This window comes from Sinocyclocheilus grahami, unplaced genomic scaffold (assembly GCF_001515645.1).
Source record: "Sinocyclocheilus grahami isolate Dianchi unplaced genomic scaffold, SAMN03320097.WGS_v1.1 scaffold657.1, whole genome shotgun sequence".
Taxonomy (NCBI): domain Eukaryota; kingdom Metazoa; phylum Chordata; class Actinopteri; order Cypriniformes; family Cyprinidae; genus Sinocyclocheilus; species Sinocyclocheilus grahami.
Window position 1 is genome coordinate 424193 of NW_015505836.1, and position 12243 is coordinate 436435.

Here is a 12243-nt window from a genome sequence, read left to right on the forward strand (position 1 = left end):
GCTGCATTTATTTGATCAAAAATACAGGAAAAAATGTAATATTGTGAAATATTGTTATAATGTAAAATAACGTTTTTCTATTTTAATATACATTCAAATCTAATTTATTCCTGTGATCAAAGCTGAATTTTCAGCATCATTACTCCAGTATAAAGTGTCACATGATCCTTCAGAAATCATTCTAATATGCTGATTTATTATCAGTGTTGAAACTGTTGTGCTGCCAAATATTTTCTGGGAACTTGTGATACTTTTTTCAGGATTCTTTGATGAATAAAATGTTAAAAAGAAGAGCATTTATTTAAAATAGAAATCTTTTCTAACAATATACACTACCGTTCAAAAATTGGGGTCAATACATTTTTATTCTTTCTTTTTTTTAAAGAAATTAAAACTTTTATTCAGCAAGGATGTGTTAAATTGTTAAGAAGTGATAGCAAGGATGTATATTGTTAGAAAAGATTTCTATTTTAAATAAATGCTCTTCTTTTTAACATTTTATTCATCAAAGAATCCTGAAAAAAGTATCACAGGTTCTAAAAAAATATTTGGCAGCACAACTGTTGCCAACTTTGATAATTCTGATAATAAATCAGCATATTATAATGATTTCTTAAGAATCATGTGACACTGAAGACTGGAGTATTGGCTGATTGAAATTCAGCTTTGCATCACAGAAATAAATTAAATTTTAAAGGATATTAAAATAAAAACGGCAAGATTACTGTTTTTTTCTGTATTTTTGATCAAATAAATGCAGCATAAATGCTGACGAGCATAAGAGACTTATATACTATATATATATATACTTTTTTTATTTTGTGAGAATAATCAAGAATTTTGGTGTGTCCCTATCTGATATGTACTGTTGGTATATATGAGACACTTTACTGACCTAATTAGTGCCATTAGTATCCAAACTGAATCATTTACTGAGAAAGTCATTTAATCTGTAATTCTCATTCCCGTCCAAACTGTAACAACATAATTTTCCTATATCCTGCCTAAGCTTCAAAAAGCGAGAACCACCCAAAGGAGGAGACACAAATGAGCTTGCATGTCCAGTAAGTTTGCTCTGAGACTCTGACTCTTGCACTCTCTATTCTAATTCTATTCTTAAAAAAAAAAAATTGCCCCTTTTAGACTTCCAATCTATTCATTTACTAACTGCTTGTTTTCTTAAAAAAAAAAACGGGCTTGCTCTATTCTTTTTCTATTCTATCTGTTTTCTTTTTATTTATTATATAATAAAAAATAAAAAAAACCTTGCTTCATGTACTGCGTTAAGCTAACTGAGACTTTTAATAACACTTGCATATTATTGCTCTTTTGTTGATTTTGATTGCTTCCATTGTCCTCATTTGTAAGTGGCTTTGGATAAAAGCATCTGCTAAATGACTATGTTGCTGCAGAGGCAAATGGAAATTAAAACCTGCAGGATAATTGTGCTTAATAGCCATGAATTGAGTCCAGATCGAAAAATCAAGGAAGGTTAGATTTATCTTTCATACAAACGGTTACCTCCATTAATGGTTAATTTACTCAAATGCATGTGTCCAACCTCTGATCAGAAATTAGGCAAATTATGCAATCACGAAATAGAGGCTTGACACATAATTTGACTGATGGCATAGCATTATCGCCAAATCTAACATTACATTACATAACAGTTTTTCTTTTTGTTTGTCCTGCTGATTATTGTTTGATGTTTATGATGTAAATTGCACTTAATCTAACATTATAATTCCTTCCTTTTATGCTTTGTGATTTATTTGTGATGTCATTTTTTGGGACAGTTTTGATGATGGTGGTTATGTGGCAGTTATGAAATTTAGGATTAAACCGTTTACACACCTGTGGTGTGTCTGTCTTTCTAACAAATTCCAAAAAGACTGAGTTTGGGTGTGTAAATTACAGTTAGCTGACCAACACGGAAATAAATGATTTTGCCAACATTAAGTTTGATATAATATGTATCTAGTTTTAGATGTTTAGCATGCCACACTGCAGAGTACTAAACATTTACAAATGTATTTAATTAAAATTATAATTTTTTTTAAATATTATTAGAGAATGCTTTACAAGAAAATAATATTTTAATGTTTAATTCAATGTGTTACTTGCCATTTGTTACATGCCCTTTCCTTGTAATTAATTGTGAAACTTATTAGCAATTTCTGAGTGAAGCGTTTTTCTACACCACAAATTAAAAGGGTAAATAAGGTAAAAATCTGTTTTATTTACTTACTGTTAAATAAAATTTAAACATGATCTCTCTCAAACTTACATGTAGTCAATAAAAAGATTAACATACAAAAAGCCTTTTTACTTAAATGCATGCAGTTATATAAATATACAAATATAAATTATGCTGATACAGTATATGTACATATATGTGTGTGTGTGTGTGTGTGTGTATAGCTTTAAATAACATAAACTTGACTAATTTTGTTAGACTTATATTACAATAAGAAAAAATTAATTTTCAAATTTTCCCGTTTAAGGATATTTCGATATTTGTACTGGAAGAGAAGACAACAATACTAAAATGTAATATGTGTTATTAACTTCATTCAGTATGAAGTCCCAAGCATATTCGAACAGACGAATGGGTGGCGAATTTGAAAAAGCTGTTTTCATTGTTTTACATAATGACTATTATTCTAAAATGTAGAATGAGTAGGTGTGTCAGAACTGCTACTGTATAGTTACCATTAAACATACAGTATATTCCATAGGTAAACACGCTTATATGCTCCTTTATGTTGGAATTGCTCAATTACAGTTCTGCCTATGATTATTCTTGTATCAATTATCTATCAGAACAATTACACTAAGCCGTAAATTTGCACCATTACAGCTTGTTTGTAAATTAACCTGTGTGATTCATCTAAAATCCTTTCATTAGGCAGTGAAATAGTATAGGCACATGAATTGCTCATGTGGATGGGCTGGTAATGAAGTGAATATATATACCAGACTAAAACCTAGAGAAGTGTCACAGCGCAAGAAGCCGTGGTTCCAGCCAGACTTGCTTTGTTTTAGTAATTTGAGTTTAACTCAGTTGTTACTCTGTTACCAAACAGGGATAAAAAACCTCTTTAGATTCAACATCACACCGGAGCAAGAACCACAAACATGTAAGTAATCAACTAAAAACGGTCAAATATGCTTTCACAGTTATTTAAAGAGAAACTGAACTGCAGTTAATATACTCTGATTTAGAGGGAAAAGGCTTTAAAAGACTTGAATGTTTAACCACTTAAATGACAACTAATATCACTCTCATTCTTTCTCTTTTGCACCCCACAGCATGTCTATCGTAAAGTATGGCCTGAGCAACAACTTCTGCAACATCGGCCGTTTCCCAGGCATTAAACTAGAGTCGGACAGGTTCTGGAGCGGGTCTGGCTGTGTGCCGGTTTACAGTAACCCCTGCGTGAAACCTTTTGTCAATCCTTGTGTGAATCCCTGCATGAAACCTGCCATCAATCCTTGTGTAAAACCTGTCATCAGTCCTTGCGTGAAACCTGTATTCAATCCTTGCGTGGTTCCTTGTGTCAACCCATGCAACAACCCTTGCGCCATCCCTTGCGACTATGTGAAGCCGCGCTGTGATTATGACTGCAAGGAAGTTGTCCTCAAGGACTGTGCGGATGACTGCCAGGTTGTGCGCACCTGCGAAGGTAAGAGTTGTAGATCTATGGCCTGAGCTGCATTTTGTGAAATGTGTCCATTAAAGCTCCTAATTGAGTTCCTCTGCTTGTTTTTTCTCAGATTTGGTTCTGCAGGTTCGTTGTGTTGACCAGATGAAATTCTGGAAGAGTCAGAATCGTCAGGAGCATCACACCAGTTGTTTCCGCAGTGATAACCTCATTGTCCGTCGAGGACAGTGTTTCCAGATGTGGATTGAGCTTTCCCGGCCATTCAATCCGAAATGTGATCAACTTCACCTGGAGCTGAAACTTGGTCAGTTAAGTCATCTTGATCAGTTGCCAGCTTGTGCCGATTTGATTCTAAGACCCTCACTGTTATTTCCAGTGTTTTTTAGTATCGTATTTTTATATTTTCTGGTTAAATTTTAATTTTAGGTAAAGTAGGTTAGGTTTTAGTAATTCTGATGTGTTTTTATCAATGTTATTACTTTTTAAATATGTCTATTATTGTTGTTATTAATTGCAGTTTTGTTTAGTTTTTTTTGTTATTTTACTTCAGATTAGACTAAACAAAAAATTAGAAATGCAACTTTGACAACTGAAATAAAATAAGTTCCTTATATTTGATCTCAGTTCATGTATATTTTATTTTAAGTAACAAGAATGTTTTTAATAGTTTGGTTTTAGTATTAACCCAGGTCGTTTCTTGCTGTTTTTATTTCACAGGTAATGTTCCATCAATTTGCAATGGCACTCTGGTGATTGTTCCATTAGTGGATGAATTCAAGAAATGCCGTTGGGAGGCCAAGATTGTCGAACGGGTACAAAACCGAATCAAACTGTGTGTGTACTCCCTTCCGACTGCTTGTATTGGACGATACAGCCTCACCATTGTGACTTGTGGCCCGAAGGGCAGGGCCACTTCATCATGCAACCCTTGCAATGACATTTACATGCTGTTCAACCCCTGGTGTAAAGGTACGTATGAAGAGGGAGAGAATACAATATATATTAGACTTAGACTTTTGAACCACATCCCAATGTTCCTTCTTAACTTCTGAAATTCCATGCAGAAGCATGTTTTGAAAAATGCTAAAGATTTAAATCAGTCCCACATGTAGGAAACCTTGCACACAGAAACAAGATCAAATCTGCGTCATAGAATGGTACAGAGATTTTAAGTTCACAGAAGCAATGCTGGAATTACATAAAAAAACAATGTTTTTTTGTCTAAAAAAAAAGCATGTCTCTCAAATTTCTTTGTGAAGAATGGCACTGGATTCTACTGCTCGGATCAAAAGGAAACAAAAATTAGAAGGAAAATTTTTTTATAATCAGTAAATGATTGTAAAATTGAAACACTCTGTCTTTACTAGATGACTCTGTGTATCTGGATGACGAGGCCCAGAGAGCTGAGTATGTGATGAATGACGTGGGAAAAATCTACTATGGAACTAAACATCAGATCGCTTCCAGAAGCTGGAACTTCGGTCAAGTAAGATCCAAACTTTTTTATTAATGCATGTCAAAATAAGAAAAAAAGGAATTGCAGTGGAATATATTTGATCTGAAGTGCTGGAATACAAGCATAGCGCAATCTTTTTTGTTTATTATAAACCACAGAACTTCCACACTGCATAGCAAGCATCTTAGAATATAATTTCTCTGATTCTTAGTTTGATGAAGGAGTCTTGGCTGCATGTTTCTATGTGTTGGAGAAGAGTGGTGGCCCTTGCACTGGATGGGGGGATCCTGTTAATGTGGTGAGAGTGATATCTGCCATGGTGAGTCTCGACTTTTCTTTCATTGGCATGTCATAAAACCTAATAAACATCCACGAAGACGATGTTTGGCAAGAGAACAGATAATCATTTTTGACTGTCTCACTTTCACAGATTAATGCCAATGATGACTGTGGTGTGCTGGTGGGTAACTGGTCAAACTGCTATGGAGATGGAACCGCTCCGACATCCTGGTGCAGCAGCAGTGCCATCCTGAAACAGTACCACAAATGTGGAGGAATACCGGTCAAATATGGACAGAGCTCGGTCTTTGCTGGAGTCACCAACACACGTAAGACTTCCTGCAGACTGGACAAGGAGAAAAAGTTTTGAGAAAGTCTTTTTAGAAATATTGCACTTATATTCTTCTCGTTCTCATAGTGTTGAGGTGCTTTGGCATTCCTGCTCGTCCAGTCACAAACTTCTGTTCTGCTCATGACACTGATGTGTCTATGACAGTAGACATTTATCTTGATGAGAACTACGATCTGATCGATAACTTGAACCGTGATTCAATCTGGTAAGACTCTGTAGAAACCTTTCATTATGTACTGTAACATCAGCTTTAGTGTCTTCTATAGTACCATCATGGGCTATGCACAAAAGGTTGTCTTTTTGCAACAAAAAAAAAACTGTCCAAGATTATCACCAGTTTGGTGATAACTGCTTTGATGAGCACCACCTGTTGGTACTAAATGTACACTGAATATGTTTTACAGTTTTGATCTAAACTATGCAGTATACTGTTTCTTGTATGCATTATTATAATGACGTAGGAAATCCTACTAATTGCATTAGGTAGTTTATGCACATTTAAAACATCCTTCCGCTTACTCTAATATGAATAACAGTTTTATTCAACTGCTTACACACAAAATCTTTACTTGTCACACAATTTCTGAAACCTGACACTCAAACACCAGAACCACACACCAAATTTGCGAAACCACACACTAATTCTCGGCCTTTGACTCCGTTTTCAATTTCATAAAACACTTTTTGCAAAACACAGCACACAATTCCCTATACACAAAAATCTAACAGGAAGTATCTTTATTTCCTTTTTCAAACACAACCAATCAAAATGCCACACTAATTCATCAGTGCTTCACACTAACTCCTCACATGCGCAAACACTCATTGCTTTACTTAACACCAATCAATCATGGTTTTAGAATAAGCCTATATTTATAGTTACACAACTACACATGGATGATGTATTTCTTTTCTTTCATACTATATTCACAACCAATAAAAAAAAAAGTTTGCTTTCATGTTTACCGTGAATTTTTCAACATCTCTCTGCCAATTAATTTCAATCTTGTACAGAAATGGCATAGGAGCTCATGAAAGAAGAGCTTTAGGTTTTGAATAACTGTGTGTATATGATATATCCAAACATTATGGCAAAGGTGTTTGCAATGTAAGACACATGTTTGCTTTTGAGATGTGTTTGTAATATTTTGAATGCTGTGCTTCATTTTGCAAGAGATGTGAGGCATTTTGCGTTTTGTGTGTGCAATTCTTGGATTTGTGTGAAAAGTCTGAAAAGAGGCAAAGTTTTGAAAATGTGTGTAAGCAGTTGAAAAAAACTGTATTAGGTTCACGCAAATAGCGTCGATATTTGCAGACAAGTGGAAATTACCCAATGTACAGACATTGTTTCTCTGTCTCCTTTGAATCCATTCACAAAGATCATGCTTCTTTCTTCTTCTCTTCCATGTAGGAACTACCACGTGTGGAATGAGGCCTGGATGACTCGATCAGACCTGCCATGTGGTTTCGGAGGTTGGCAGGTGGTTGATTCCACTCCTCAGGAAACCAGCCAGGGCTTCTTCCGCTGCGGCCCTACCTCTGTTGCTGCAGTTCGCAGTGGGCAGGTCTTCCTCAAATATGACACACCCTTCGTTTTTGCAGAGGTATGAAAATGCTTTGTAATTTGAACAGTAAGCATATACTGTAGGCTATTGCAGTTATTCCTTTTTCTCAAATTCTCACATACACACCACCTTATGGGTATATATTATGAGCAATTAACTATTCCTGCTCTAGGTGAACAGTGATGTAGTCTTCTGGCAGCGGACAGCTTGTGGGACATTCGCTGTGATCCATGTTGACAAGAACGCAGTTGGTCACTGCATCAGCACCAAGGCTGTTGGCTCAGACAAGCGTGTGGATATCACACACCACTACAAACACCCAGAAGGTGAAAAGTCACACACATGGCTTAAAGACTTTTTCACTCTGAATAGTTGTAATTTTACCGCCACTTCCAATATCCGTCAGGTTCAGAGGAGGAGCGCCATGCTGTGGAAACGGCCCTTCGTCATGGCTGCAGGAAATGCGTATACCCACTGCCCTGCGCTGAGGATGTAGTCTGTGATATCACCATGAAGGGTGACAGACCATGTGTGGGCAAGGATGCTGTGCTCTGCATCTCTCTGAAGAACAAATGCAGCTCACCTCGTAGCATCACCCTCCACAGCCAGGTGTCCTCCACATACTACACCGGAGTTCACAAGGCCTTGGTGAAGAAGGACCAGACATGCTTTGAGCTCAAGGCCAGTGAAAGTAAGAAAGAATTATTCAGAGCTTGAGATACAAACATGCGAAAATCCATTCAAATCCACTGCAAAGCTGATTTTGAACAAAATCGTATAAGCCTTTTAAGACTGAGCTGCATGAGCTCTATATGCTCCGTATGCTAAACCATAAGAGGTTCATTAAAAAATGGAAATAAAATTAAAAAACGAAAATCATTCAAACAATGGTTCTCTACATAAAAGATACATTTGTTAGCTTTCATCCAAAGACCGTAAATCTGATCTTAGTCAAGAGTAGCTTCTTTACAGTTCCACTGGAAAGAACCTTTTATGGAATGGAATATTAAAAGTTTTTCATGGAACCATCATTGCAATTAAAGAACCTTTATTTTTAAGAGTGTAGAGACTCAGTAGAGACTAAATTAAAATAGTAATAATACAAATTGTTCTGATATGGTAGGGATGAGGAGGTTTACCACTGCATTCAAAAGTAGTTTGTATGTATTCAGTGTTTTATCTCTTGTCCATTTTTAGCCAAGGTTCTGGAGTGGGCCCTGCAATATGAGGATTATAAGAAACACCTTGTGGATCATTCAACCATGATGCTCACTGTCGCTGGACGGGTCACTCAGACCAAGCAAACTGTGGCCAAACGCTTCAACTTCAGACTGTGCACTTCAGATCTTGTTATTACTGTGAGTTTGAAAAACCTGAAAGCTATACTTCACCAGCTGGTGTTCATGGATGAAACTCGCCCAGTTTAGTGAAATCATTTAATCCTAGGCCTAGAAATGAATTAAGAACAACTGATTATTAGCTGGGTGTGGAAAATTGAATCTATTTCATAACTATTCGTAACCTGAATGGTATTACTGCAGACTGTGATTTTTCCTTTCAGCCTGGATGTGACTGTGTGGTGGGCAAAGAAGTGCCAGTAAAAATCACATTCCAGAACCCACTGCCCTGTGTGCTGAAGAACGCAGTTTTCCGTATCGAGGGACTGGCAATGAAGCACTGCAGATCGATTAACTATGGGTAGGAAATGAATCTGATTAACTCACTATTAAACTATACAAAATAACAGGACTGCTGTTCATTTGAATTGGTATATAGTTAAACGTCTTACTTTCCATCTATTTCTCAGTGACATCGCAAGCCTGGCCACAGTGAATCTGACCGAGACATTTATTCCTAAGTGTCCCGGCCCTTACAAACTTCTGGCTTCGCTTAATTGTCCTCAGCTGACTCAGGTGCATGGATTCACCGACGTTGTCGTCAAAGAAAAGTGAAGAGGCTCTCAAATAAGCGGATGAGCAGAAAGCTTTCAGCATGCTTTTCACATGAATTGATTTGCAGAGTTAAAAAGGGAATTTTAGTTATGTAATCTTTAGTAAAGGTGAACCAAAGGGTGCATTTAATCTTGGAATCTTACTTTTAGAGGACGATTTATACCAGACATTGTTTTTATGGGAGTAATATTTTGGAATATGCGATACATTTGTAGTTTCACATTTTTAAAGAGAGATTGCAAATATTGAACCATTCTGATCATTCACACCTTCAGCTGTTTCGTTTTGTTATGTTGTCATCCTAACCAAATGACTGTATGTTGTTGCATTCAATGATTTATTCACTCCTTTTAACTGCACTGATAATCTGTCCTCCCTGTTGCATCAATAAAAGTTATTCATTTGCAGTACTATTTGCGGTGTATTTGTGATGTGTAACTATGAATCTGTGGATGAAATGATCATGACATCATACAACAACACTATGATTCTAATTAGGCTGTTGAGCGTTACAGTATAGATTCATGTTTATAAGGTGATACTTAGTGATTTTTTTAACAAAGTTTAAACTTCATTCAGTAAGTCAGTTCTTTGAACATGTAACAGGTTGTTGAAAACACATCCTGACATGAATAATGTACACTTCTAAACCCTGAGAAATGTGGCATAATGTTTTCTTGTATTTGAGGCAATACCGTTTGCATAATATAGAGAGAAACAGTAAAAATACCAGAGGTGGAATAATGTGGAATATACTTGCTAGGTTAGTGGCATCAAAAAGCAAAAGTTCCCCATACAGAAGAAAATAATCAAATAAATAAAATAAAATTAATGAATAAATAAAAATTTATAAAGAAACAATCTGTCCAAAATGCATTTTAAAGATATGCTGAATATGTTGTGAACTGTGAAGCTCAATAAAAATATATTTTTGATTAAAATGTCATATACCAAAACATATTTAAAATGCATTTCAGTATTTCAGGAAAATATGTTTCCAATCTTTCAGTATCCTGTGTTTAGGCTTTGTTCATCATTTATTTTTATTCCAATGTGTTATATGTTAAGCCGTATTACAGTATAGACAACGAACAAAGGTTTTCTTTAAATGTGACGTGTGTGCATGTGTGTATGATATTATATTTTTAAATTTTTTAAATTTGTTTTCTATTTTCTAAATATTCAAATATATTGGTGGAAAATATATAAGAAATAAATATACTTTGAAAAATATTTTAATAGATATTTGCCCTTTTTTGTATATTCACAAATATTTGTAAAAATATATTTGGAAATATATATATATATATATATATATATTCTGTCTTATACTGTTCTGTCGTTCTTAACTATATAGGTTATGTTCTAATATTCTAAAAGCAAATTGACACATAACCTTTATGACCTATATATTTAGAATAAATCAGAATTTCATAAGTTAAACAGACATGATTCAATATGGTAAATTTTTTATTATTGTTATTATTATTAATGCTGAGGCTGCATTGAGACAAGATTAACAATAAAGAGAACATGATTAGTTTCAAAGGTTTTCATTATCATTACCATTAGAAAACAACCAAAAGTAGACCCCAGGTCATATAAAATGCTTGAATGATAATTACAGAATGTAAAATCTGCAAACATAAAACCAAAAATGGCTCTAAGATATAATTAATATAACTTAGACATGGACACTTCAGCTCTCTCTCATATTTCATTCATTTCATTCACAATCAGGCATGATCATAATCTGCAGAAGAATGAATTACCAATTCCATATCTCACTATATTACTTAATAAAGAAAAATTACAAATCAAGAGAATGAAAAAATGCTAATATTTGGAGAACAGGTTTCCAAGACCGCAGTCAAGCTGTTTGCAAATCATTCATGTGAAATGTACATTGGAAAGTTGAACTGTTACAGGTAGTCAACAGAATTTTCTGTGTGTGGTGTGGTTTTTACCGAGTCGGTGTTTGTGGAGGTTTGTGATGTCTGTATGTTGATCTGAGCCGACAGCCATGGTGCTGATGCAGTGACCTAATACATCCTTCTCAACGTGGACAACACCAAATGTTCCATCACATTTCCTCTGCCAGTAAACTTTATCATTATTCACCTAGAACACAGAGACAAACGAGAATCATAAGTCATATGTCATTATAACTGATGTATGACACAATGGTAAATTAAAGGAATTAACGCACTTCAGCGAAAAGGAAGGGCACATCATGCTTCAGGAAGGTCTGTCCACTGCGAATCGCAGCAACAGAGGTGGGGCCGCAGCGGAAGAAGCCCTGGCTGGTCAGTTGAGGAGTGGAATCAACCACCTGCCAACCTCCGAAACCAGATGGCAGGTCTGACCGGGTCATCCAGGCCTCATTCCACACGTGGTAGTTCCTACATGGAAGAGAAGATGAAAGAAATGGAAACAGTTCATGAACATTCAGAGGAACTCTTGGTTACAAATGGTAATGACACTTACCAGATTGAATCACGGTTCATGTGATCGATCAGCTGGAATTTCTCATCCAAATAGACGTCAGTCAAACAAACAAACGTCAGTGTCATGAGCAGAACAGTTTGAGACCGGACGAGCAGGAATTCCCAAACAACCTCAACACTACAAGAAAGAGAAGAAGAATATAAGTGCAGTACATCTACAATCACTTTCTCAAAACTTTTTCTCCTTGTCCAGTCTGCAGGAACTCTTACGTGTGTTGGTGACTCGAGCAAAGGCCGAGCTCTGTCCATATTTGACCGGTATTCCTCCACATTTGTGGTACTGTTTCAGGATGGCACTGCTGCTGCACCAGGATGTCGGAGCGGTTCCATCTCCATAGCAGTTTGACCAGTTATCCACCAACATGTAATTAACCGATCATTCACTAAGTTATTATGAGTAAGGATCATTCCCATCATGCATTGCAGGACAAAGATCTATGACTCTTTGCCTTCACAAACTTGTTTGC

At 35.8% G+C, this 12243-nt stretch overlaps 2 protein-coding genes across 2 annotated transcripts in view; one reads left to right on the forward strand and one right to left on the reverse strand.

Annotated features, from left to right (window-relative positions):
* The window catches only part of LOC107558741 (protein FAM46A-like), an 11941-nt gene extending 10414 nt beyond the window's left edge, over positions 1-1527 (reverse strand). Inside the window, exon 1 of the mRNA XM_016242409.1 lies at positions 1522-1527. Coding sequence (XP_016097895.1) covers positions 1522-1527 — 6 coding nt within the window. The remainder of the gene's footprint in view (positions 1-1521) is intronic.
* Positions 1528-3091: 1564 nt separating this feature from the next.
* On the forward strand, positions 3092-9289 carry tgm1l3 (transglutaminase 1 like 3). Its single transcript, XM_016242384.1, has 14 exons — positions 3092-3140; positions 3313-3686; positions 3778-3969; positions 4383-4634; positions 5033-5151; positions 5333-5440; positions 5552-5729; positions 5819-5957; positions 7164-7356; positions 7490-7643; positions 7724-8008; positions 8515-8675; positions 8879-9015; positions 9125-9289. The coding sequence occupies exons 2-14, from the start codon at positions 3314-3316 to the stop codon at positions 9267-9269; spliced, it is 2436 nt and encodes an 811-aa protein (XP_016097870.1). The 5' UTR covers positions 3092-3140; position 3313; the 3' UTR covers positions 9270-9289.
* The last annotated feature ends 2954 nt before the right edge of the window (positions 9290-12243 follow it).